Source organism: Cuculus canorus, chromosome 3 (genome assembly GCF_017976375.1).
Source record: "Cuculus canorus isolate bCucCan1 chromosome 3, bCucCan1.pri, whole genome shotgun sequence".
In the NCBI taxonomy this organism is placed as follows: Eukaryota; Metazoa; Chordata; class Aves; order Cuculiformes; family Cuculidae; genus Cuculus; species Cuculus canorus.
The window spans coordinates 75,097,954-75,121,460 of record NC_071403.1 but is presented as its reverse complement, the minus strand read 5'-3'; the positions used below and the strand labels follow the sequence as shown (position 1 = coordinate 75,121,460).

The window sequence follows — 23,507 nt, the reverse complement described above, 5'->3', positions numbered from 1 at the left end:
AGAGAAGGCTCCAGGGAGATCTCGTAGCAGCTTTCTAGTACTGAGAGGGGCTACAGGAAAGCTGGGGAGGGGCTCTTATCACGGAGTGCCGGGAGAGCACGAAGGGGAACGGTTTTCAGCTGAAAGAGAGGAGATTTAGATGGGATCTTAGGAAGGAATGTTTCCTTTGAGGGTGGTGAGGCACCGACACAGGTTGCCCAGGGGAGTCGTGGCTGCCCCATCCCTGGGGATGTTCAAGGTCGGGTTGCCTGAAGCTTTAAGCAACCTGATGCAGTGGGAGGTCTCCCTGCCTATGGCAGGGGCGTGGAACCGGATGGGCTTTAAGGTCCCTTCCAACCCAAACCACTCCGTGATTCTCCGGTTCCCAAGCCTGGCTGGGGGCCAGGCGTGTTCTGTACACCGGCGCACGCGTGCAGCCCCGCGGTGGGGCCGGATGCTGCCCGCCAGCACGAACCCGAGCACCTCCCCGCCCCGGTCCGTCCTCGCCGCTCCCCGCACCCCTTCAGTCTCGCGCGCCGCTGCGCATCAAGTTTGACCCCGCGCGGTTCCCGTACGCGCGCGCCCGCGCACCCGGAAGCGGCGTGAGAGGTGAGGCGGAGGTAACGGGGCGGAGGGGACAATATACGGGGCTGCCACGGCGCCGTCGGAGCCCTCGGTGCGGAATCCCCGCGGGGGGCGGTCCGGCCCGCAGGGAAAGCGCTGCGAGGCTCGGACGAGCCGTCCTCATGTCCCGGTACCGGCTGGTTCTCCCGCGGCGGCCGGGACGCAGGCTGTGCGGGGCCGCCTCCCCCCCGGTTCCCCAGGGCGTAGCGGGGCCCGGACAGCGCTCAGTGAGCGCCCTGGCAGGTTCACCGCTCAGCTCTTGCGAGGAGGGGCTGGGGGAGCTGGGGCTGTTTAGCCTGGAGAAGAGGAGGCTGCAGGGAGACCTCATCGCCCTCTGCAGCTCCCTGGAAGGAGGTTGCAGAGAGGTGGGTGCTGGTCTCTTCTCCCAAGTGAGAGGTGATAGGGCAAGAGGGGGTGGCCTCAAGCTGTGTCAGGGGAAGTTTAGATTGGACACTAGAAAAAAAATCTTCACAGAAAGGGTTCTCAGCCACTGGAACAGCTGCCCAGGGAGGTGGTTGAATCACCATCCCTGGAGGTGTTTAAAAGGTACTTGGGGGCATGATTTAGTAGTAGACAGGTACAGTTTGTAGACGGGTACAGACAGATGATCTCTAAGGCCTTTTCCAACCTTATGATTCTATGGAAAAACTGTCTCCCATGTGCTGCTGGCCCTGTTCCCACCATGCCCGCAGCCCTGCTAACAGTCTGCTGCTTCCTGCCCCGTAATCTTGTTGCTGCCTGTGTGCTGTTTGCCAAGGAGAAAGACACCCCTTTCCTAGGTTTCCAAGGACTCCATAGAATCATGGAATGGTTTGGGACCTCAAAGCCCATCCAGTTCCAATAATCCTGCCATAGGCAGGGACAATTTCCACTGCATCAGGTTGCTCAAAGCCCCATCGAACCTGGCCTTGAACACCTCCAGGGATGGAGCAGCCATGACTTCTCTGAGCAACCTGGACCAGTGCTTCACCACCCTCACAGGAAAACATTTCTTCCTAAGAGCTCATCTGAATCTCCCTTCTTTCTGTGTAAAACCATTCCCCTTCGTTCTGTCCCTGCACTCCTTGATCAAGACCCCCTCCCCAGCTTTCCTGTAGCCCCTTTCAGTACTGGAAGGCTGCTATAAGGTTTCCTCAATGCCTTCTCTTCTCCAGGCTGAACAACCCCAACAGTCTCAGTCTGGGCTGTACCTCATACTTCAGTGGTCTTCTTGTATTAGGATTTTACAGCACTGACCTTGTGTACAGCCAGCAATCAGCACATCATATTTCTCTTATGCTGCTGCGCTTCAAACACCATGATCCACAGGATTACATTTCTATCCAGAACAAAGCCTGTGTCTCAGCCCCCTCTCCCCATTTCCTGCTTCCCCTCTGTCCCTGCAGGAACCTTTCCTGTGATGGTGAATGAGAGGCACAATGGCAACCTGCTTGTGCACCTGGGACCCAAACTGCAGGCCTGCCCAGAGGAGCTGCTCCGGCAGCGGCGAGGCCATGACGGCCAGCCCGAGTACCTGATCCAGTGGAGCATTGTCAGCTTGGAAGAGAGAGCAGCAGGAGGCGGCAGCACCTCCTCTGCAGAGACCAAGCTGGAGAACATCTCGATGTGGATGTCTGCGGAAGAGGTGTGTGCCAGCTGCCCGGCGCTGCTGGGTAAGAGGAAGCTGGAAGGGCAGTGGGGGAAAGAGGAGAAGGCAGCCGGCCCGTTGGCTGCTGATGTCCCGCTGGATGAAGCCTTGCTGCTGGAGATGAAGGCTGATGTCAGGAGCCTGGTGCAGCGAGCTGCACGGCAGATGGCTGAGAGTGGGGCCTACGAGTCCTCCATCCTCAACACCATCCACGTGCTGAGCGCATACGCCAGCATTGGCTCACTGGCGGGTGCATTCAGGGAGACGGGAGCCCTGGACTTGCTGATGAAGATGCTGTGCCACAAGGAGAAGCAGATCCGTCGCAGTGCTGGCAAGATGCTGAGGGCCCTGGCTTCGCATGATGCAGGTGGGGGCTGCTGCTGCTCAGTGCTGCTGTTGGCTGACGGGGCCAGTCCTTCAGGAGGTGTGGGAGGTCTGGAGGTGTGTCTCAGGGCTTGTTGGTGAAAGGGGAGGAATCAGAGCAGAGCTTCTGAGCGGCCCCTTGGTCATAGCTGTTTGTGGTTCCTGGGAGGGGATGTAGATTAACTGTTGGAGTATTACGGGATGTTAGGAGCTGCTGTCTCCTCCAGCAGGCATAGCACCTCTCCTGTCACGTCAGTGGAGCCCAGCCTGGGGATCTGGGGTACCTCAGGATGAGGGATGCAGCTCCCATTTTCCTGTTCAGTCAGCAGCAAAGCTGAGCACTCATCTCAGTCACATGTGGACACACAGGGGACACTGACGCAGCCAGCCACAGACGAGGCACTGCCTTCAAAAGCATAGCGTGTACATGTGGACTGACACAAACAAAGCATGGACAGCCAGATCCCCTTCTCTCTTTGACTGGCAGAGGCACAAGATCACTCTTACCAGCACTCACAGCACTCTCCAGGTTCACAAGCACACACACACATGTTCACGGACACCAGCATGGCCCCTATGTTGGTCCAGCACCTCTGCCTGATTCAGTCACTCACCTCAGGGTTCCCCTGCTCCCCAGCTGGTAGAGCGTGTTGCTCAGTGGCAGACTTATAACACTCAGGCACTTGTCCCTCACAGTCCATGTTCACAAGTGCCTTCGGGCTTCCAGCACAGCCAGCCACCTGCCCCGTACCCTGGCCTGGACCCATGGCCTCTTACTTGCCTGCTGGTCCAGCATGAGGTTTTGCTAACGAATTACATGCACACCACGCACACATTGGGGTTGGGGAAGACATGGATGTTTCCCTCACTCCCCCAGCACCATGCACTACACTCCTGCTTCAGCCGCTGTTGCTGAGCTCCTCGCTTGCCTCCCTCTCAGTAGCTGTTCTTTGGGATGCACACCCTTCCCTTCCCAGTAGCTGATAGCTGAGGATTCCACCCCCTCCAGTCACCAGCCATGAGACCCTCGTGCCTGCTCCCATCGCTGGCACCACAGGCTGCAGGGCTCCCACACCCTAGTCAGGTTCCAGCTGCTGGCACTAAATTCCAGTCTTGCACACGCAGGTCTCACCAGCAGCTGGGACTCCGTCCTTGCAGCACACACGCATGAGATAGAGAGATAGGAAAGATTTAATAAGAAGACTTAAGAAAGTAGGACAAACTGTAGCAATCGATCAGAAAAGTGCACTAACCAGACATGATTTACTTGCAACCGGCCCCTTTTATATGCCTTTCTGTGCAACCCTTCTGTGTTGTTTCCTAAGTCCCTTCCCATGCCCATTGCCCCATCTGTTGGCATAGCTCTACCAAGCCCCCTCCAACATCCTGGACCCTCAGAGTTACATCCTTATTGGTCACAAAGTTGTAGTTTGCCTGCAGTTTCTTCGTAGCTCATCAGTCAGTGCAGCTGACTGGGTTTGTTTCTGGTCATTGCATTCATTGATGTTAATTGGTCAGGTTTTATGTCTCTGTGTGTCTGTCTCCCTCCCTTTCCATATCACCCTAATTTGATGAGGTCCTTAGTCAGATATTCTTTCTGAAAAACGCATATTAGTGTGACTGCCCAGATTTGTTTCTCCTTGCTGTCACCACTAGCATTTGTCAGTGAGGTTTGTGATTCTTTATCTTCTTGGTCATGGCTTGCTTCTTACTGCCCCTGTCTGCAGGGAAAAAGTCCTTGACCAGATGCACTTAAAGGAGCAGACAGTCTCCTTCCACGTACAATACTTGTGCCAAAGGCCTTGGCAAAGCCCTAGGAGATAAAGGCCTGGTTCTTACCCACTCCTCTCTTTCTTGAAGAGCTCCCATAGCTTGGAAGTGCCTGGGGAAGCTTGGGTGCACCTGGAAGGCTGATAGTGTGTCCTATGAATCTGGCTTTCCCTGCCCTAGTGTCCAAGTTCATGTGGCTCCAGTGGTGCAGGTTGGGGCTGATCCAGGTTAAAACTTAACATTTTTCTTCCCTGGAACTCTGTCCCGGAGTCAGTTATTTGAGGTTTCTGCCTTGGGGAAAACGGCAGCATTATTCAGTGGAGCAAAATGCTGCCAATCCAGATTAAAGGACAGAACATGGTTCCAGGTTACGCTGAGCAGCAGAGCTGTCTCACAAGTCTGTCTTGTGCAGGATGGGTGGGGTGAGGGTTGTCTTTATGTGGCCTCAGGGGTTTCTCTTGTTGCAGGGAGTTGGGCCTATGTCCTGCTGTCCCTGAGCCAGCAGGATGGCATTGAGCAGCACATGGACTTTGACAGTCGCTACACCTTGCTGGAGCTGTTTGCTGAGACAACATCCTGTGAAGAGCAATGTGTGTCCTTTGAGGGGATTCACCTTCCCCAGGTAGTGTCCGGCCCTGCCAGCCCTGTGGGCTTTGGGGGTCAGGAGGGGTTAGATTGAAGCTGGAGCTCATGTCCCAGTTTGGGACCAGTGGGAAGTCAGCAGTGGGACTGGATGTTGGGAGAGCTGGCACAGGACCTGGGCCTGGCTTGAGGCTGAGGGTGGTGGAGAGGCACATGGAGGGCCTTGTCTCTGAGCAGGGAGGTAAGGTTGGGCTGAGAGGTCTCTGCTGCTGTCCCGGAGCTGTCATGGGAGCCTGACTGTGGATGAGCTGGTGGCTCGGAGAGAGCTGGGGCAGGAGGCGCTCTGCAGGCAAGAGTCTAACAGTTGTGCTTGTTGCAGATCTCTGGGAAGCTGTTGTTCATCCTGGTGAAGCGCTACCTGTGTGTCACTTCTCTCCTGGAGAAGCTCAGCAATGGCGTGGAGCAGGGAGGGGAGCAGCAGGACTGCTCCATGCCCAGCCCACTCACCAAGGAGAGGAGCCGCGTGAAGCAGGAGTTTGAGTTCAGCATGGCTATGGCAAACCTCATCTTGGAGCTGGTGCATGTGATGGGCTGGGACCACAGCCACGAGCCAGAGTCACTGCCCCAACAGGAGCTGCAGCCTCACAGCACCCGCTCCATCTTCCAGCAAGGGGCTGCATCCTGCACCGCTGCTCCAGCAGCCCCCAGTCCTCCACCAAAAGAGACCAGCATCTTCAAGACACGCTCAGCCTTTCCAAGCCGCAGCAGCTACGTGGAGTACGTGCAGGCAAACCTGGTGCGCGGGATGCGGGTGCGAATGCTAGAGGACTACGAGCAGGTCGGTGCAGGTGACGAGGGTGACTTCCGCCAGAGCAATGATGGCACGCCGCCTGTGCAGGTATCCTCCACTGGGAGGGCAGGGGCTTCCAAGGGGTCTTTTGCTCTGTTGTGCTGATATAGATACTGGAGAGTGTTCAGAGGAAGGCATAGAGTTGGTGAAGGGTTTAGAGGGGAGGCTGTATGAGGGGCGGCTGAAGTCATTTGTTCTGTTTAGCCTGGAGAAGAGGAGGCTGAGAGGAGACCTCATCACGGTCTGCAGCTTCCTCAGAAGGGGAGGAGGAGGAGCAGGCACTGATCTCTTCTCTCTGTACCCAAGGGAATGGCAGGAAGATGTGCCAGGGAAGGGTTAGGTTGGATATTAGGAAAAGGTTCTTCACCCAGAGGATGGTGGAGCACTGCAACAGCTCCCCAGGGAAGCAGTCCCAGCACCAAGCCTGACAATATTCAAGAATTATTTAGACATCACTGTCAGGCACATGGTGTGAATGTTGGGGTTGTCCTGTGCAGGGACAGGAGTTGGTCTCAGTGATTCTTGTGGGTTCCTTCCAACTCAGGGCATGTTATGATTCAGCCTTGTGTGGGAGTGGTGGGGTTGGGCTTGCCTTCCCTCAGCTGGGCTGTGTTGGGCTCTCCTCCTCAGGTGTACTGGCAAGCACTGGGCTGCACATACTGGGTGCACTGGCATATGGTGGAGATCATTGGTCCTTTGGGGCAGGAGGAGCATGAGGGCCAGGAGAAGGTGTCCACCTTGGCACACAACCGCAGACTGGCAGCAGGTGAGCTTCTCCCCAGGCGTTCTGCAGCCATGTGCTGGCACTGTGGATCCTGCTGGTATCGGGTATCCAAGTGCATTGCCCTGGCTGGTCCAGGTGCTGTGGGAAGAGGTTGAGGGAACAGTGAGCCAGAGGCACCCATTTTGAGTGCGTGCTTTTTCTGCTCTACAGCCCAAAGTGGTTCAAGTGAAGATGGTAATCCCCATCTCCACAGCTTCTGGGGTCTCCTCCCAGTGCATTTCCCCTCTTTCACTGCCCTCCTGTCACTCTTTCCTGCAGCAGGGACAGTGGGGATCTCTTCTGCCCAGACAATCCGTGTGAGCTCTTTCCCTGGGGAATGTGGGATGTGGAGAAAAGGCTGGGGTTTGGCAAAGCTGACAGTATCCTTCCTTGCTCTGCTGTCCTGCAGCTGCTCAGCCGTTTTTCTGCAAGCCCTTTGGGGGGCTGTACTCCGTGCCTTACCTGGGGGAGTCCCTGCCTTGCCTGGGGGAGCAGCCGAGCACCCTGAGCCGTGCCGAATGGTGGGAGCTGCTCTTCTTTGTGAAGAAGCTGGAAGCGCAGGAGCAGGAAGAGATCATCAGTCTCATCCAGCAGGAGCAGGGAGAACAGGTAAGGGCCAGAGACTGCAGTGGGGAAACAGAAAGGAGGGAGTGAGGGAGGACATTAGGGAAGGGACTGGGTCTGGAGGAGGAGATGGCGAGCGTGAGCTGTGCAAGGAGAGCCTGAATGGGGCAGAAATGGGACAGAAATGGGAGAGTGAGCGGGGATAGCAAAAGACTGGGGAGCTGGGCAGAGCAAAGGGTTGAGGAGAGATGAGAGGTAATGCAGTTTCCCATGGCTGCCCTGGAAGAGTGGCTGTGTTGAGTGAGATTTTGAGAGGTGAGGTGAGTCTGTGGGTTGATTCTGCCATTTGCGGGTGGATGGTGAATGGAGATGGGACGTCTGGGCTGGTGGTGGTTGGGTTGGGCACAGCCAGGGGAGAGTGGCACTGGGGAACGGCCCTGGGGGCCTCTGGCAGGGCAGCCTTTCTGTCCGTTCTGGCACCAGCTATCACAAGGACGTGGGCTCTATGACGAGTCCATGAGGGTTAACTTGAGCCTGTCTGTCCAGCTGTCAGAGGTGGATGAAGAAGCCCTGATCCAGCTGTCCGTCCCCACAAAGTTGGCCCAGAAGGTGCTGCAGGTCTTGGAGAAGCGGTGCCAGGGCAGTGTTCAGCGTGACCTGCAGAGCTCCCACATCTACATCAAATACTTCCCCCACTGTGGGACCGAGCAGGATGGCTCGGGGAGCACCACAGTGTCCTTGGAGGGTGCCGGCTGTAGGAGCACTGGCCCTGAAGTTGTGCCGGCCAAGGCAGCCAAGGAGGACCTTTCCACAGCCACAGTGCTACCCCAAGCCCCTGCTGAGATGTTGAAGTCAGATTCCCAGCTGTTCAGCGAGCTCCTTGAGAGGGAAGGGCTGTTCTTCCCAGAGGTGACGGAGGAGCAGATGAAAGGTAATCGCCTGCTCTGTGCTGGGGCAAGACTTGGTACTGGAGATGACTCGGTTGCCTCAATGGAGGGAGGCTCTGGGCAGGGCATGGAAAATGAGGCACCTGGAGGTTGCCTGTGGGTGCTGGGTCTGTGGGTGCTTGGCACCCTGGGAGCTGCTGGGAATGTCACTGCTGCCCTGATGCCCGTGTCCCTGCTTCCCTGCCACCAGCATTGGGCATCTCTACCGGATTGAGTGAGAGGGGCTCACTGGCCAAGATTGCAGCCGTGGTGGACGTGATCCAGAGCAGCAGCTCAGAGCTGGGACTGCGCTTGGCCGGCCTCAAGCATATCTTGAAGGTCCTGGAGGAGGAGCCTGAGTCTGAGCAGCAATTTGGCAAAAGCCAGGGCAGACTGGGGACCAGGAGTGTTGGGTGAGCCGTGGGGTGCTGCACACCCACCCCTCTTGCTTTCTGGGGAGGGCCGTGTCGGTGGGGTGGGAGACAGTGCTGGAGGTGGGAGTGAGGGAGGTGGCAGTGGAAGTGTTAAGGCTGATCTGTGCTTGCTTGCTCAGCAAGAAGAGAGGTGGATCTTTTGTCCCTGTGTCACAGGCAGTCTCATTGCTGGGGCTGACTGAGGTGTGGTGGAGCCGTGTGGGCAGGGAGAAGGTGGCTGGCAGAGCCCTGGGTGTGCCAGGAGGCTCCTCCTGAGGCATCTCCTTTCCCATGCAGGGAGAAGCTGGTGAAAATGACAGTGGAGCTGCTGAGCACGGAGGTGTCAGAGAAGGCGCTGGTGGTGGTGACGCTGCGGCTGCTGGCCGTGCTCCTGGCGAAGCATGACTGGCGCGTGTCGTTTGCCACGGAGGGCGGTGTGCGGGCTGTGCTGGCCCGCATGCAGCAGCACGCTGCCTCTGCCCTGGTGCAGCAGGCTGGCCTGGCGGTGGGTGTGGCAGAGGGGGTGCTACTGGTGGGCAGCCAAGGCCCAGCTTGCCCTGGTGTGGCAGAATTCCCACTGCCTTCCTGACTGCTGTTGGCCTTGCAGGCCCTCAGGGTGCTGGTGGGAGCTGTGTCCAGTGAGTCAGGAGGTGCCGGTGGGAAGGCCTTGCCCCTGAGCCACGGAGACGCGCAGATGATGCGGGAGATCTTTGCTAGCATCGGCTCTGCCTCCAGTGAGGGCTCGGCAAGTCTGCTGAGTGCCATCCCTGCTGCCACGAGCACCATGCAGAGGGTGCCAGGGTAAAGGCGGAGTGAGGACAGCGGCTGGGGTGGGGGGACCCCCTGAGAGGGAGGGTCCGGGCAAGGCAGGCAGGTGGGTGCAGGGGAGGCTCCGTGCTTGTGGGAAGAAGGTGCCTGTATCGCTCTGTCCCTGCAGGGGCTCCTCGGGCGTGCGGAATGGCTTGCTGGTGGTGAACATGCTGATTGACGGCCACCGGGGCCTGGCGGAGCAGCTGGTGAGCTGTGATCTCCCCGCGGTGCTGCAGAGCTGCTGGGGCAACGGGCAGATAACCAGCTGTGCTCATGCAATGCTGGCCCTCAGCGCAATGAACCGCCTCACGGAGCACCAAGTGCCCCTGGGCCCGGAGATGGCAGGTAGCGTGCTGCCCGTTCCCCTGCTTTGTGCCACAGCCCCACGGATGCTGCAGGCAGAGCCACCTCACCTGCCAGGGCAGAGCACTCCGCTGGTGCCACTGGCACTGTACTGTCCTTGTCATGGCAGGCAGAGAGGCCCCGCTGGATCTGAGGGAACTGCAGGTGCTTCTGGGCAGTCTAGAGGATGACACCTTGTCCAAAGACATGGTGGTGGCCCTGGAGCGGCAGCTCTGTGGAGAAGGCCCAGTCCCTTCTGGCGAGGCGGCCTGTCTGCTGCAGGACCAGAAGTGTTTCCGGCTGCTACTGCGCAGCTTGGAGCTGCTGGGGGCGGAGAAGGCCATGAGCCTGAGCATCCTCAGGTGCGTCTGGGGGGATTTGGTGGGGACTGGGGCCTCTGGGTGAGTCCTGGTGGGACCGTTGTTTCCCAGGGGCACCTATGTGGATGCTGACTGGGGTGTCCTGGGCCATGTGGGGACAGAGCAGCACGTGCCTTTGGCACTGCTGTCTGTGTGCCCTGGTCTGAGTGGGACCCCTCCGTTCCTCAGGATCCTGAACAAGTTCCTGGACAGTTACCAGGAGGACATGCTGCCCTGGCACGAGTGTGTGGAGCCCTGTTTGTCCTCCCTGAGCGCCCACAGCAGCGACCGGGAGGTGAGGGGACCCCAGTAGTCCTGGTGGGCAGAGGCAGCTTTGCTGGCTGTGCCATGCATCATCTGGGCCTGGGGCTGGGGAAGCGGGATCCCTGCCTGTAGCAGACCAGCGTGCCGGGAGAGGTGGGGAGCGAGCGTTGTGGTGGCTGGCGCACCCTGCATTGTGCCTGGCCAGGCTCTCGTGGACACTGCTGTGGTGCTTTTGTGGAGGGGATGGAATGCGGCCGCGCTGCGCTGCTGGTGGGTTCCCAGCACTGGCCTGGCCGCTGACGGCTGCTGCTCTGCAGGTGGTGCAGGAGGTGGTTGGCTTCCTACACCGCCTGGGCACTAGCAGCAAGGACTGTGCGGTGGGGATGTGCCGTGTGGGTGCCTGCGAGGCTCTGTCCAAAACCCTGGAGAAGCACAGCACGGCCCCATCACTGGCACCAGCCTTGCTCGACCTGGTGACTGACTGTGAGAAGTTTGCCAGCCTCCACAAGAAGCTGACGACAGGCATCTTGGCCGGCTGCATCCAGGTGGGCCTGGGAATGCGCGCTGGGGCTCTGGCTGTTGGGGCCGTGCCGCTGCCCCAGCAGTGAGGGGCAGCCTCTGCTCTCTGCCCGCCGCAGCCCTGCAGTGGGCGAGGGGAGAAGGTCTGGGGAACCGTGGTCAGAGCCTCACCCCGTCCCGTAGCTGGTCCTGGGGCAGATCGAGGAGCATCGCCGGAGCCACCGGCCCATTAGCATCCCCTTCTTTGATGTCTTTCTGCGCAACCTGTGCCGAGGTGAGTGCAGCGAGCGGGAGCTGGAGCCCTGTGCCTGGCATGTGGGTGGCCAGGCTGCTGGAGGCTCCATGTGCTCTCCCCACAGGCTCCAGCGTGGAGGTGAAGGAGGACAAGTGTTGGGAGAAGGTGCAGGTCTCCTCCAACCCGCACCGGGCCAGCAAGCTCACAGATAGGAACCCGAAGACCTACTGGGAGTCAAACGGCACCACTGGCTCCCACTTCATCACTGTCCACATGCAGCGTGGTGTGGTGGTCAGGTGGGGCTGTGCCAGGAGGGCTGGGGGGGGCCTTGGGGCCAGCGGCCGTGTGGGGAGGAGGAGCTTTGGGGTCAATGTGAGCCCTTCCCCAGTGGTCCGCGTCCTGGGGGTTGCTGGACGTGGGCAGCAGCACGTGGGGCTGACAGGGGCCGGGGCAGGGACTGCTGGGTAGCACAGTCTTTGCTGCGCTGCAGGGAGATGAGCATGCTGGTGGCCAGTGAGGACTCCAGCTACATGCCAGCCCGCGTCGTGGTGTTGGGGGGGGACAGCCCGGCCACCATCAGAACGGAGCTCAACGCAGTGAGTCCAACACAGGCTGCTTAGGCCACGAGGCCCTCGGGAGTGCTGGGCTGGTGCTTGCTGTGCCCTGGGAAGGTCTTGCACTGGTGTGGGGCCCCAGGAGGTGCCCTGAGGAAGGTGGGAATGGAGACTTAGGTGTGGGCAGCACTGCAGCCCAGTGTGCATCAGGCTGGGGTGCTGGGGCTGTGAGCCAGGAGTCAGGCCCTGGCAGGGTTGCCCTGTGGCTGCTTAGGGACTGTGGGGGGCACAGGGGACGTGGCTTTAATGGGGGTGGCCAGGGAAGAAGCTGGGTGTCTGTGCTCACTGTGTGGTGTGCTGAGGGCTCGCTGTCTGCCTGCAGGTGACCGTCCTGCCCTCAGACAGCAGAGTGATCCTGCTGGAGAACATGACCCGCTTCTGGCCCGTCATCCAGATCCGAGTGAAGCGGTGCCAGCAGGTAGGGAAGAAGGGCTGGCAGTGAGGGGTGTTGGGATCGTGCCTGAGGCGCTGAGGGTCACATTCTCCCGTAGGGCGGCATCGACACACGTGTGCGTGGCATCGAGGTGCTGGGTCCCAAGCCCACTTTCTGGCCCATCTTCAAGGAGCAGCTGTGCCGGCGAACGTTCCTCTCCTGCACTGCTCGGGCTCATGCCTGGTGCCAGGAGATCCGCCGGGATCGGAGGAGACTACTGCAGCTCTTTGACAGGTGAGTTGTGTCCTGGCTGCACCGTTGCATCCCTGATGTCTGAGGGCCTGGGGATACGATGCCTCCGCAGAGGCTGGTGTGTCCTACCCCAGTTTGGTGGGAGCCCCAAGACCCAGAGTGAGCAGGGCCTGGAGGCAGCGAGGGGCCCTGGCTGCTGGGGGCGAGTGGGGCTGCTGAGCCACCGTGCGTGGCAAGGGGCAGGGCGGGGACCGCCCGCTGCGCTCTTCCCAGTGGAGTCACCTGGCTGTTGGCAGGAGCCTGGCTGCACTGTGCACTGCCCGGTTGCTGTTGCAGGCTGAACCGGGCACTGCGGCACGAGCAGGTCTTCGCCGACAGCTTCCTTCCCGACAAGGAGGCAGCACGGGCCTTGGGCAGGACGTGCTGGGAGGCTCTGGTGAACCCCTTGGTGCAGAGCATCACCAGCCCAGGTACTCCGTGCTCTCCCAGGCCCGTCGGCTCTGTGCCACAGGCTGAGGCACCCCACTCTGAGTCTCCTTGGCCTCGCAGATGCCCTCGGTGTGAGCCCCCTGACCTGGCTGCTGAGCGAGTACCTGGAGAGCGTGGAGCCACCCGGCCATGTGGCGAGCCACGGTGCCATCTTTGGTTCCCGTGTGCGGCGCCTGACCCAGCTCCTGGTGCACGTGGACCCCGGCGGCCCCGAGACAGAGGAGGCGAGAGGGGCCGGTGAGCGAGGGGCTGCCTTGCCATGGGTTTGGGAGGGCAGTGGGCCAGAGCACCAGGCTGTGGCCCTAGGGATCCGCTGGGAGCTCTGGGGAGGGCCCTGTGGCACAGGAGGCTCTTGAGGCAAGGCAGGCTACATGCCTCTGTGGTGGCCGTGCCTCCCTGGCATCTCCGCTGCTGTGAGCCCTCCAGGGAGAGGAGAAGGTTGATGGCGCTCAGTGTGTGGAGCCTGGCCATGGAGCCACGCTGAGCCCAGGGCTGTCCTTTGGCAGGTGAGAAGGAGGGGAAGAACAAGGAGGTGCCGGCCAAGGCTGCGAAGGCGTCAGTGGAGAAGGCGAGCAGCCTGCAGGGCATCTCGCAGTGCTGGCGTGGTGTGGTGCAGCAGCAGGTAGGGCTTGGGGGCAGCAGTGGGGGCTGGAGAGAGAGTGTGGGGCCCCACACTGGGTGGGCGGAGGGGGGAGCAGGACCTGGGAGTGTGGGGAGGGCACAGGGCTGTACCTGAGCTCTGTGGGGCCAGGAGGGGTTTGGGGCCAGGTGGCAGGGCTCAGGTGTGTGCCTGTGCTTGGAGCCAGGCTGCAGGCTGGGAGGCAGGTACAGTGTTGGGTACTTATTTCCTGCTGGGCCACTGCTGCTGTTGCTGCTGTGCTCCTGTCCTGCCCCAGAGCCCCTGCCCAGGCCTTAGGGCTGTATGCCTGCCTCGGCATAAGTTCTTGGTAGCCCACAGCAGTACTGAGGCCTCTGTCCATTCCCTGGCCAGGACCCAGGCACTTGGTGTCAGCAGAGCAAGTCTGGGGCTGTGCATATTTTTAAGCTGAAAGAGAGGAGATTGAGATGAGATCTTGGGAAGAAATGTTTCCCTATGAGGGTGGTGAGGCACTGGCACATGTTGCCCAGAGAAGTCATGGCTGCCCCAAACCTGGAGGTGTTCAAGGCCAGGTTGGATGAGGCTGTGAGGAACCTGATCCAGTGAGAGGTATCCCTGCCCATGGCAGGGGGTTGGAACTGGATGGGTTTTAAGATTCCCTTCCAGTCCAAACCAGTCTATGATTAAATGTACCAGGGTGTATCCCACTGCAGGGCTCAACCCTTGTGCTGTCCCCCACAGGTGCAGCGGTTCCTGGAGGTGGCAGGGCAGGCACCAGACCTTGTGGAGCGATACTGTGAGCTGTACCAGCGCCTGCGTGGCGCCACGGAGGAGCTTTTTGGGCAACGGGCTGTCTTTGTGTTGGTGCTGGGCCAGGGCTTCGCGGGGGCTCTGCTGCAGCTCCCCTTCCTCACCACCCTGCACGTGAGTCAATGGAGTGTGACACCAGCCCCAGGCACAGGCTGGAGAGGCTTCCCTGGCCCACAGCCATGGGGCAAGGTCCGGGTGAGCTATGTCCTGGCCCACACTGAGCCAGGGAGCCGTGCCCTGTAGCGGCCCTGGACACCGGTGCCCAGCTGCAGGTGCACAGTGCTTGTCACAGTGTGGCCGCAGCCCAGACGCGCTCTAGCCTGATGCTGGTGCCTAGGCAGCCTCATCCCCTGCCCGAGAGCCCCAAGGTTTTCCAGCTGCTCCCGCCAGGCCCATTCCCTATCTGGGCCCTGCAGCCGAGCCGGGGACCCCCTCACAGCTAGCCCTGTCCCTCTGCAGGTGAGTGAGCAGTTTGCCCGCTACCTCGACGGGCAGATCCAGGAGCTCCACAAGGCTGTGGGCAGCGCAGGGCCGCCACGGCGGCTGCAGCAGATCCTGGAGCCCTTCGTCATCTTCAGTGGGCTGGAGCTCACCCACACCTTCGAGCACTTCTACCGGTGAGGGGTGCCGGGTCTCTGCGGGCCTGGAGGTGCAGTGCAGTGTGTGCGGTGCAGTGGGGGAGACGCAGGCGGCGCTGAGGCCGGGGCTGAGCCGGGGCTGGTGGCAGGGGTGTTCTGAGCTCTGGCGTGTGGAGGGAAAGGCTGGGGGGGCCCGTGGTGCTCCCAGTCTGCGGAGGCCATTCTCTGCTGGCGACAAGGCGGGGACGTGGGGACTGCCAGGCCTGTGCACCTTGAGGTGAGGTGAGTGCTGTGTCCGTGTCTGTCTCCTGGTGGGTGGCCACGGGGCTTGGGCCAGTCCCTGACCAGACGCTGATGGCTGTGCAGGCACTACCTGGGGGACCGGCTCCTGGCACAGGGCTCGTCTTGGCTGGAAGGAGCTGTCGTGGAGCAGATTGGGCTGTGCTTTCCCAGCCGCTTCCCCCAAGAGATGCTGAGCAACTTGGCCGAGTCAGAGGAGCTCCAGCAGCAGTTCTACCTCTTCCAGCTGCAGGAGCAGGACAGGCGACTGCTGGAGCTGGACACAGGCCTGGACAAGGTGAGCGTGCTGGTGGAGTGGGGAAGCTGGTGGTTGCCCATGCTCCTCACAGGGATTGTAGGGCCTGTCCTGAGCCGCCCTCGTGTCTGTGTGCTCAGGCACTGGGGTCGGCCTCGGTGGCGGATGTGCCAGAGGTGAAGGTGCTGGCCTTGTCCCCACGCTGTTGGCCCGTTTCCCCGTTCTGCTACATGGATGAACCTGGGAGGTTTTTCCCGGACGCCCTGACCTCCCCCCTGGATGAGTTTGCCAACTTCTGCAGGCACAGTGAGTGTCATGACAGTGGGGGTGGGGGGTCTCACCAGACCCGGTCTCTCCGCAGCAGCTCATCCAGAAGCAGCGGGAGAGCTCAGGGGAGAGCTGGGAGTGGTGAGCAGGGCTGGCCCCGTCCCGTGTGCTGACACCGTCTCTGGCAGGGCAGCACCAGCTGGGCTGGGAGTGCACAAAGCCCCGGCGGTTGCAGTGGACATGGCTGGGCCACGCGGAACTGCAGTTCGGAGACTGCATCCTGCACGTGTCCACGCTGCAGATGTACATCCTGCTGTGCTTCAACAGCACCCAGGTAGGAGCAGGGCCGTGGTGGGTGAGGGAGGTGGTGGATGCTGGAGCGCAGCACAACTGTGTCCTCCCTTTTGGCGGGGTTTCTGGCAGTGGCTGGGGCACGGCGCACCTTGTTCAGCCGGGCCTGCGGCTGGGGGTGTCTCGGCTGGCCATTCCGTCCTGTGCTGCTCTGCAGGAGGTGGCCGTGGAGGCCCTGCTGCAGGCTACAGGGCTCCCAGCTGATCTGGTACACCATGCGCTGGCGCCGCTGACCCACAGCGAGGGTGTCCTGCTGCAGAGCTGTGCGCTGGGAGGTGAGCGTGGGGTTGGGGCACCCAGGGAAGCGCTGGGCTGAGCCCCGAGTGGCTGCGGGGTTTGGGCACATGAGCTTCTAGGGGAGGCAGGTGGGCTGGGGCGAGTCTGTGGGTGCTCGGGGTCTGGGTCCATGTGTGGGGCTGGGGCCAGGCACGGGTTGTGGGTCAGCATGGGTGGTGGGGTCTTGGGTTTGTGTGGGGCTTGGACTGAGGCTGGGCATGGGGCTGGGCATGGGACATGGGTCATTGTGGGTGTCGGGGTCTCTGGACTGTGTGTGGGGTTAGGGCTCGGGGCCAGGGACCGTGCATGTGACTGTTGCTTGGGGCCATGTGTGGTGGAGAGGTATGGGGCAGAGCTCCGTGAAGGTGGCAGCGGGAGGCCCAGGGTTGGGTCCAACAGCCACACGTGTCTGGGGGCTCCTTCAGGACCCAGCTCCGGGCTTGGCTGACCCTGGGCCGGGTGTAGCTCCAGGTGTGCTGCGGCTGAACCAGGCAGCCCTGGCCCGTGCCTCTGGCCGCCACCTGAGGCTGCTGCCCCGGCAGAGGTACCTGCGGGTGGAGAGGGCTGAGGCCAGTGCCCTGGAGAGGAAGAGGAACATCCTCTGCTGCCTCATCACCCGCATCCTGAAGGTGGAGAAGCAGCTGCACATTGACAACCTGGTGTTCAGGGTATGAAGGGCTTGGGGGGCGACGAGGGGCTGCTCGGGTGCTGCGCTGCACTGCAGCATGGGGCTCCTTTTCTCCTTTATAGGTGATCGACACCTGTCAGAAGGGCGAGCTGGGGCCAGGGCTGCGGTTCCTGAGCTTCTGCTGCCACAGCGTGGATGTGCTGTCCTGCATCCTGCACCTGCTGAACCAGGGCTACCTCCAGCGCCAGGAGGAGAGGCCTCACGTTTTGGAATATGTCTCTGCTGAACCCCCACCACCTCCTGCCTCCCAGGTCCAGCCCCAAGTTGCCTTCCAGACTGTAGAGATCAAGATGGCCGCATGCCCGGTCTCTGCTGAGAGGAAACAGACTTTTTCCACCTTCAGGTAGAGAAGGACCTGGCCAGGCCGAGGGCACACAGGCTGGGTCTAGTGCCTCCCTGAGTACTTGTTTGTTTTCAATAAACGAGCCAAGCTGCACCCAGCACCAGTGCATTCTCTGTCGGGGCTCAGCTGGGTTAGTGGCCAGGCAGCCCTGGAGCGGTGGTAGTAACTGCACCCTCCCTGCGTTTCACAGAACCATAGAATCATTTGGTTGGGAAAGACCTTTGTGATCATTGGGTCTGACCATACCTGTCCACTACTAAACTGTATCCCTGAGCACCTTGTCTACCTGGCTTTTAAATCCCTCCAGGGATGGGGACTCAACCACTCCCCTGGGCAGCTGTTCCAGTGCCTGAGAACCATTTCAGTGAAGAAATTTTTCCTGATATCCAGCCTAAACCTCTCCTGGCACAACTTGAGGCCATTTCCCTCTGTTGTATCACTTGTTACTTGGGAGAAGAGACCAGCACTCACCTTGCTACAACCTCCTTTCAGGCACTGCAGAGAGCGATGAGGTCTCCCCTCAGCCTCCTCCAGGCTTAACAGTCCCAGGTCCCTTAGCTGCTCCCATAACCCCTGTGCTCCAGACTCTTCCCCAGCTCTGTTGCCCTTCTCTGGACACGCCCCAGACCCTCAATTATCCTTCCTGCACTGAAGGGCCCAAAACTGAACCCAGGATTTGGGGAGCCATGCCCTCAGGCAAGGAGGGACACACATGCACCCCTCGCCATAATGGTACCAGCATTAATTTATTAAAATTAATCCCGAAAAGTAACCGTACAATAAATTTAAAAAAAATAGAATCTTGTAAAAAAAAAACCCAGGTGGCCCCATGCCCCACGTCCAGCTGGCAGTGCCGCGGGGCGGTGGGGAGGGGATGGGGAGATGAGGGTGACCCCTAGGAGACTGGGGACGGCCGCAGCGGCGCTGTGCCAGCCTCGGCAGCAGGAGGGAGTGGAAAAACTGCTGGGGCTGAGCCACGCGGGGCAGGGCCGTGTGCGGGGTTGGGGGCCCTGCTCAGCACCTGCCCCCACCGCGAGCGATCCCACTGGCTCCAGTGGTGGGGAACCTGCCTGGGCCCAGCCCAGCTGGGGTCCCGGCGGCTGGAGAGCTGGAGGCAGGAGCGAGCGGGGCCCGGAGCCCTTTTGGGGTGGTGCCAACCCTCGTCCCAGGCGGCTGTCGGGGGTTGTGGGACGCAGATGGCGTGGTGCCCTGGCTGGTGTTGGAGTGCATGGACCCAGTCTCACTGGCCTCACTTTCCTGGATCTTGGCCCACAGGGAGCAGTGCGGGTGTGGTGTCTCCCTCTGCAGCGCAGGCAGGGGCTGGGCCGCAGAAGAGAGGGGACAAGAGTGTCTGTCTCCCTGTCTCCTCCTGTGACCCTCCACGGCTCCATCCCAGGGCTGCCCTCATGTCTCACACACTCTTTGAGTAGCCAAAGATGCCCACAGGGAGGTACTTGACGTGCGTTGGCCACTGCGCTGCCAACTGGAAAAACTTCACATCGTTCCACTCCACGCCATCTATGGAGACTGAGAGGAGAGCGTGTGGTGAGGCGCAGCCCATGCCATGTGGTCCGACACCTACACCCCCGCAGGGCTGTCACCTCACCTCGCAACATGGTATTCTGGTGCTTGGCTGTGCAGATGAGGCGTGTGATCCCTTCAATGACTTGGCTTTTGGGCTCCAGGTCCTTCTCTTTCGGTTTCTTGCTCAGGAACATCACTAGGGAAGCAAGGACAGACAACAGCAACGTTAGGATGTCCCCTTTTGGCCCCGAGTGGGAGTCGTCACCCCGGGGCTGGCTGCAGGGACTGGGCCTGCCCTCCCACAGGCTCCCCCCTGCCTGCATGCAATGGATTGGGGCCCAATGGCTGGAGAACACCCGAGGATTGGCTTGATTACCTTTCTTGTTTTTCTCCTTGGTGACCACGGTCATGGCCATGGTGCTGGGGGGCACCAGCTCCCCCGTGCTGGGGATGCGGCTGACCTGGAGCGAGCGGAAGTTGCTCTTGAGTGTGTTCTTGATACCCGTCTCCCGCTTCTCACCCTCCTTCTTCCTGTCCAGCCCTTGTGTTGTCCAGTAATCCACCTGCAGGCCCATCACCTCCACACCGGGGCTCAGAGACCTAGGGGAGAAGGGCAGTGCCATGCAGCACCCAGGTGCTGGCCTTGCTCCTGTGCCTCCCCACGGCCCAGCTGCATCCTGCCCTCAGAGCACGCTGGCCCAGCAATTCCTGGCCAGTAAGCACCCCAAACCCTCACAGCCCTACACCCCCAGACCGAGTGGGAATTCCTTACCCAGCACCGGAGAGGCCACTGCTGACAGATGGGGAGGGTGGTGGGGTGCTCACGGTCTCCTTGCCGTAGGGAGCTGCTCCAGCAGTGGCTGGCGTGGAGCTCAGCAGGGAGGGAGTGCAGACTGTGGCATCATCTGAATCCACTAGGGAGGAAGAGTGTGGGTTGGGGTGGGGTTGGAGGACAACTCCCCACCACAGAGAGGGAGCTGGCGGCCAGGGGGTCCCTGGGACTCACCGGAGGCACTGAAGGACTGCTCCACCAGGCCCACCTTCACCACCTGTAAGGATGCAGGAGTCAGATGAGCCCGAGTGCCGGCAGGGCCACATGCTGCCCCTCTCCCCCAGCCCAAATCATCAGCTGGCCCCTCAACACACTCACCCCCACGAAGGGTATAAACTTCTGGCAGGAGTCCTCGTCGGGGCTGTGCAAGAAAGAGAGGCTGGTCAGGCTCTGGGAGTGCCGCAGGGCTGGCCTTGTGGCCCACGGACCCACCGCGCTGGCCGGGGTCAGTGCCACAGTCACTGGGAGCATCTCCTCTGCCCTCCCTCCCCTGGGACACCCTGTCCCCGACAGCAGCACAGGGCACACTACACAAGGAGGCAAGGAGTTGGCCCCTCCGGCATTGGGAGAGGGCTTGCATGCGGGAGGGCAGCCCTGCCCCACTTTGGGGTCACGGCTCCTCTGCACGGCAAGAGGGATGGACGCACATGGAGGGGAAGGGCGGGAGGGGGCCAGGCAGCGGCACAGCAAGCACAAGCCAATACCTGATATAAAAATCAAAATAGAGACTTCTCTTCCTTGGGTGCCAGAAACCAAGAGAAGGGAGAGGTGAGAGTGCAGCTGGAACACGAGCGTCAACCCCCGGGCAGCACCGTGCCGGCTCACGGCCCCCAGCCCAGCCCAGCCCAGCCCTGGCAGCCAATCCCCACCGTTGGGGCTGTCGCGGCCCGCAGCCGCCGGAGGGGCCAAGCGCACCAGAGGGTGGCAGGGGATGGCACTGTGGAACCCCAGCTCCCCTCAGCACTGCACCGCGTGGGGCCTCACTTGCTCATTCCCCTTCTCCCACAGCCCGGGCTGGGGCCGCACGAGGCAGGACAGGAGCCATGTGGCCAAGCTCACCTCTTCTGCTTGTAGGTCAGCATGGCCTCCGAGATGGGGAGCTGGTGAGAGAGGCTGGCTCCTGCGATGAACTGGGCGACACGGCCCGCGATGTCCACAGTGTCTGTGGGCATAAAGTCCCGACTTAGTGGCAGCTGGTCTCCCTTTCATGGCACTGCTGGCCCCATTCTGTCCCACTTCTCACCTGCGATGGGCGGCTCAGCCCTGCTGAACAGCTCCCGCCACGCCGTGTCCAGGAAGAGAGTGCTGTATTTGTTATCCACCGAGGCCAGGTACTTGGCCAGAGGGTGAGAGCCTGCAGGTGAGAAGGGCGACATTGGCGAAGAGAGCCCCAGGTGATGGGACAGGAGGATGCTGGGGCCAGGCTGGCCGTGGCTCTCACCCAGTGGCACAAGCAGGAAGCGAAGGTAGTTGAGCCAGTCAGGCGTCTTGCTGGCCAGCTGCTCCACGAAGAACCGCAGCACGATGCTCAGGTAGCTCTGGTCCCCTGCCACCACCACCTTCACCGGGGGAGGCATGTGGGAGTTACAGTTACAGCTGCCACAGGGAGAGACAGAGAGAACATGAGGGATGTGCAGTGGCTCCACAGGTGGGTCTGGGGGTAGGGACGTGCCCAGCTTCAGAAATCCACTGCTGACAACTTCCAGCTTGCTGAGCACTCACAGAATCATAGAATGTCCTGAGCTGGGAGGGATCCACGAGGATCATTGAGTTCAACTCCTGTCCCTGCACAGGAGAACCCCAACATCCACACCATCTGTCTAAGGGCACTGGCCAAATGCTTCTGGAATACTGTCAGGCTTATGCCATGACTGCTTCCCTGGGGAGCCTGTTTCAGTGCTCCACCACCCTCTGGGTGAAGAGCCTTTCCCTAATACCCAACATCAGCCTCCCCCGAACATCTTCCTGCCGTCCCCTCAGGTCCTATCATCGGTCACCAGAAGGGAGATCCCGCTTTCCTCAGTGCCTACACCAGCTCCCATAGCTGTGTCTGCAATCCCAAAAGGTCCCAACGAGCCCTGGGGGAGCCAGTGCTCTTCCCAGTCCCTCTCTGCAGTCAGGGAGCCGCCAGGCTGAGCGCAAGCTGTACTCACTATCGCTGGATGCGGGACACAGTGGTGTTGAAGGCTGCCTGGATGTCCGCCACGGAGCAGGTGGATACAACCAACTGCTTGTGCGCCTGGAGCTGCTCACTCACATACTGTCAACACAAAGAGCTCAGGTTAAGGCATCCTGGAGAGCACAGCAGTGCCAGCCAGCTGCAGCCCATGCCTGCCCTGACCCCTGTGCCCCTGGGAGAAAGCGGGGGCCACTGTCCCCATCTGTGCTGTGCAGGGAGGCTGAAACCCCCAGGTCAGCCCTGGGTGTGTGCCTGAGATCCCCCCTCCTCCCAGCTCTGCTCCCTAGCCCCCCACTCTAGTCTTCGAGCACAGCAGTCACCACCCTGTGATGACGAAAAAAACATCCCAAGAACCAGGCTGTACTCCTCGAGATGCAGGGTTCAGTCCAGGGACCCTCTGATTTCAATCCTGCCATCCCACAGCAGGACCCAGCTCTCAGTTCCCCTCTGCTCATCTCCTTGTCCTGCACTGCAAAATCCTTCTGTGGCTCTTCAGGTGTCTGTGCAGCTGGACAGTGGTAAAACAGGCAGTTGCACTACACAATGGGCCTTAGGAGATGCCGTGACAGGGTCTTGGAATGGGCATTGCTCCTTTATTCCCCACTGGGAGAAGAGCTAGAGCAGGCACATGAAAGGATGCGCAGCTTGGGTCAAGACTCCACCACTTCTCACTGAGAAGCCCTGTCTTTGGCCACTGCCTTGATTTTCCAGCACTGTTTCTGGATGTCAGATGTGGCTGCAGGATCTCACCAGTGCTTTATTGCATCTTTGCACATGTGTACATGGTCCTGATGACCTACCTCCAGTAGTCAAATCCTGCATGCGTGGGGGAGGCAGGGCTTGTCTGGGCCTGGGCCAGGCCCCACATGAACATGATGGTGATCAGCATGATGCAGGAAAAGCCTCCCTGCCCAGAGACTCCATGTCTGGAAAAGTAGTCAACGCTCCCTGGGAGGGGGCTATGATCTCCCATGTCTAAGGGGGAAACAGCATCTCTCCTGCTTCTCAGGGCTGGATGTCAGCACAGGGAGTCCAGCACCTCTGCCAGGGCATCCAACAAGGCTCTAACCAGTGTGATCACTGGGAGCCAGGACCAATCAGTGAGGACACAATGTACAGCCTTCCTGGCAGCACTCAGGGCATCCCGATTTGAGGATTCAGCACTGCTGGTGTGTGGCCCATGATGGAATAGATACATTGGACTCTAACAAATGTACCTCAGCATTGTGCAAATGCACCATTCTCCTGGACGGGAAGGGCTGTGATGGGGCAGAGGAGGGCACAGCTGGTCCCAGATTCCCTGGAAATTCACCCTGCCGTGGTTGGAAGAATCCCCTGGGACCCTGCTCACACGTGTCCAATTCCCATCATGCCCACTGACCTGCCCCTGCCACTCGGCGACGTTCACGAGCACAATGCTCTCGGGAAGCTGCTCGTCTGAGACCAAGATCTGGTTCAGCTGATCGTAAACAGACTTTCGGGGCACCTACAAGGCATCACCATGAGTGTTAACATTCCCAACATGCTGCCTCAGCTGTTCTGTCCATGGCTGAAGGCTCGGCAGCGCTCTCAGATGAGAAGCCTCCTGGTGAGGTGGCTCCCAGGGCCTCACCTGGGTGCTGTGCCATGAGTCTGGAGAGCTCTCACTATCCAGGCTGCTGGCGCGGCCACCCTGTCCCTTGGAGCTCTGCCGGTCCTTCACAGAGGTGCTGCGGGGACGCCACAACTGCTTGCTCTCTGCCTTGCTGCGAGTGAGAAACAGGCGAGGCGACACTGTTGAGGAAATCTCACCTCCACCAACCCCAACT

At 60.5% G+C, this 23,507-nt stretch overlaps 2 protein-coding genes across 6 annotated transcripts in view; one reads left to right on the top strand and one right to left on the bottom strand.

Annotated features, from left to right (window-relative positions):
- Window positions 1-460: 460 nt before the first annotated feature.
- LOC104054258 (cullin-9-like) lies at window positions 461-17,777 on the top strand. Of its 4 annotated transcripts, none has more exons than XM_054061727.1 (30): window positions 461-588; window positions 1,989-2,597; window positions 4,831-4,985; window positions 5,325-5,843; window positions 6,426-6,561; window positions 6,968-7,167; window positions 7,669-8,053; window positions 8,260-8,461; window positions 8,759-8,966; window positions 9,069-9,262; window positions 9,399-9,616; window positions 9,744-9,975; window positions 10,162-10,267; window positions 10,554-10,781; window positions 10,939-11,029; window positions 11,115-11,286; window positions 11,481-11,586; window positions 11,927-12,022; window positions 12,096-12,271; window positions 12,566-12,699; window positions 12,779-12,955; window positions 13,225-13,340; window positions 14,058-14,240; window positions 14,586-14,743; window positions 15,071-15,281; window positions 15,380-15,545; window positions 15,695-15,840; window positions 16,015-16,132; window positions 16,599-16,801; window positions 16,884-17,777. In XM_054061727.1, exons 2-30 carry the CDS (start codon window positions 2,003-2,005, stop codon window positions 17,166-17,168), a joined length of 5,916 nt encoding a protein of 1,971 aa, XP_053917702.1. In that variant the 5' UTR covers window positions 461-588; window positions 1,989-2,002; the 3' UTR covers window positions 17,169-17,777. The 4 variants fall into 4 exon arrangements, 3 of the variants coding, with proteins under 3 accessions (XP_053917702.1, XP_053917701.1, XP_053917703.1); XR_008449033.1 differs by lacking the exon at window positions 461-588 and adding an exon at window positions 595-968 and having other exon boundaries at window positions 16,676-16,801; window positions 16,884-17,021; XM_054061726.1 differs by lacking the exon at window positions 461-588 and adding an exon at window positions 595-968.
- A 205-nt stretch (window positions 17,778-17,982) lies between these two features.
- The window catches only part of LOC104060739 (phosphofurin acidic cluster sorting protein 2), a 71,517-nt gene continuing 65,992 nt past the window's right edge, over window positions 17,983-23,507 (bottom strand). Inside the window, exons 13-25 of one of the 2 annotated variants that reach the window (XM_054061729.1) lie at window positions 23,312-23,444; window positions 23,081-23,185; window positions 21,674-21,780; window positions 20,962-21,116; window positions 20,764-20,874; window positions 20,580-20,682; window positions 20,225-20,257; window positions 19,839-19,881; window positions 19,695-19,737; window positions 19,461-19,602; window positions 19,065-19,288; window positions 18,771-18,884; window positions 17,983-18,691 (exon numbers count right to left, since the gene is read on the bottom strand). In XM_054061729.1, the coding sequence (XP_053917704.1) occupies window positions 18,576-18,691; window positions 18,771-18,884; window positions 19,065-19,288; window positions 19,461-19,602; window positions 19,695-19,737; window positions 19,839-19,881; window positions 20,225-20,257; window positions 20,580-20,682; window positions 20,764-20,874; window positions 20,962-21,116; window positions 21,674-21,780; window positions 23,081-23,185; window positions 23,312-23,444 (1,429 nt within the window). In that variant the 3' untranslated portion in view covers window positions 17,983-18,575. The remainder of the gene's footprint in view (window positions 18,692-18,770; window positions 18,885-19,064; window positions 19,289-19,460; window positions 19,603-19,694; window positions 19,738-19,838; window positions 19,882-20,224; window positions 20,258-20,579; window positions 20,683-20,763; window positions 20,875-20,961; window positions 21,117-21,673; window positions 21,781-23,080; window positions 23,186-23,311; window positions 23,445-23,507) is intronic. The other variant, XM_054061730.1, reaches the window with a different exon arrangement.

Excerpts from the sequence above, each read along its gene's own strand:
- LOC104054258 (XM_054061727.1), top strand. The coding sequence starts at position 2,003 with ATGGTGAATGAGAGGCACAATGGCAACCTGCTTGTGCACCTGGGACCC. Across the intron at positions 5,844-6,425 it reads ATGGCACGCCGCCTGTGCAG|GTGTACTGGCAAGCACTGGG; the intron begins GTATCCTCCACT and ends TCTCCTCCTCAG. Across the intron at positions 13,341-14,057 it reads GTGGTGTGGTGCAGCAGCAG|GTGCAGCGGTTCCTGGAGGT; the intron begins GTAGGGCTTGGG and ends TGTCCCCCACAG.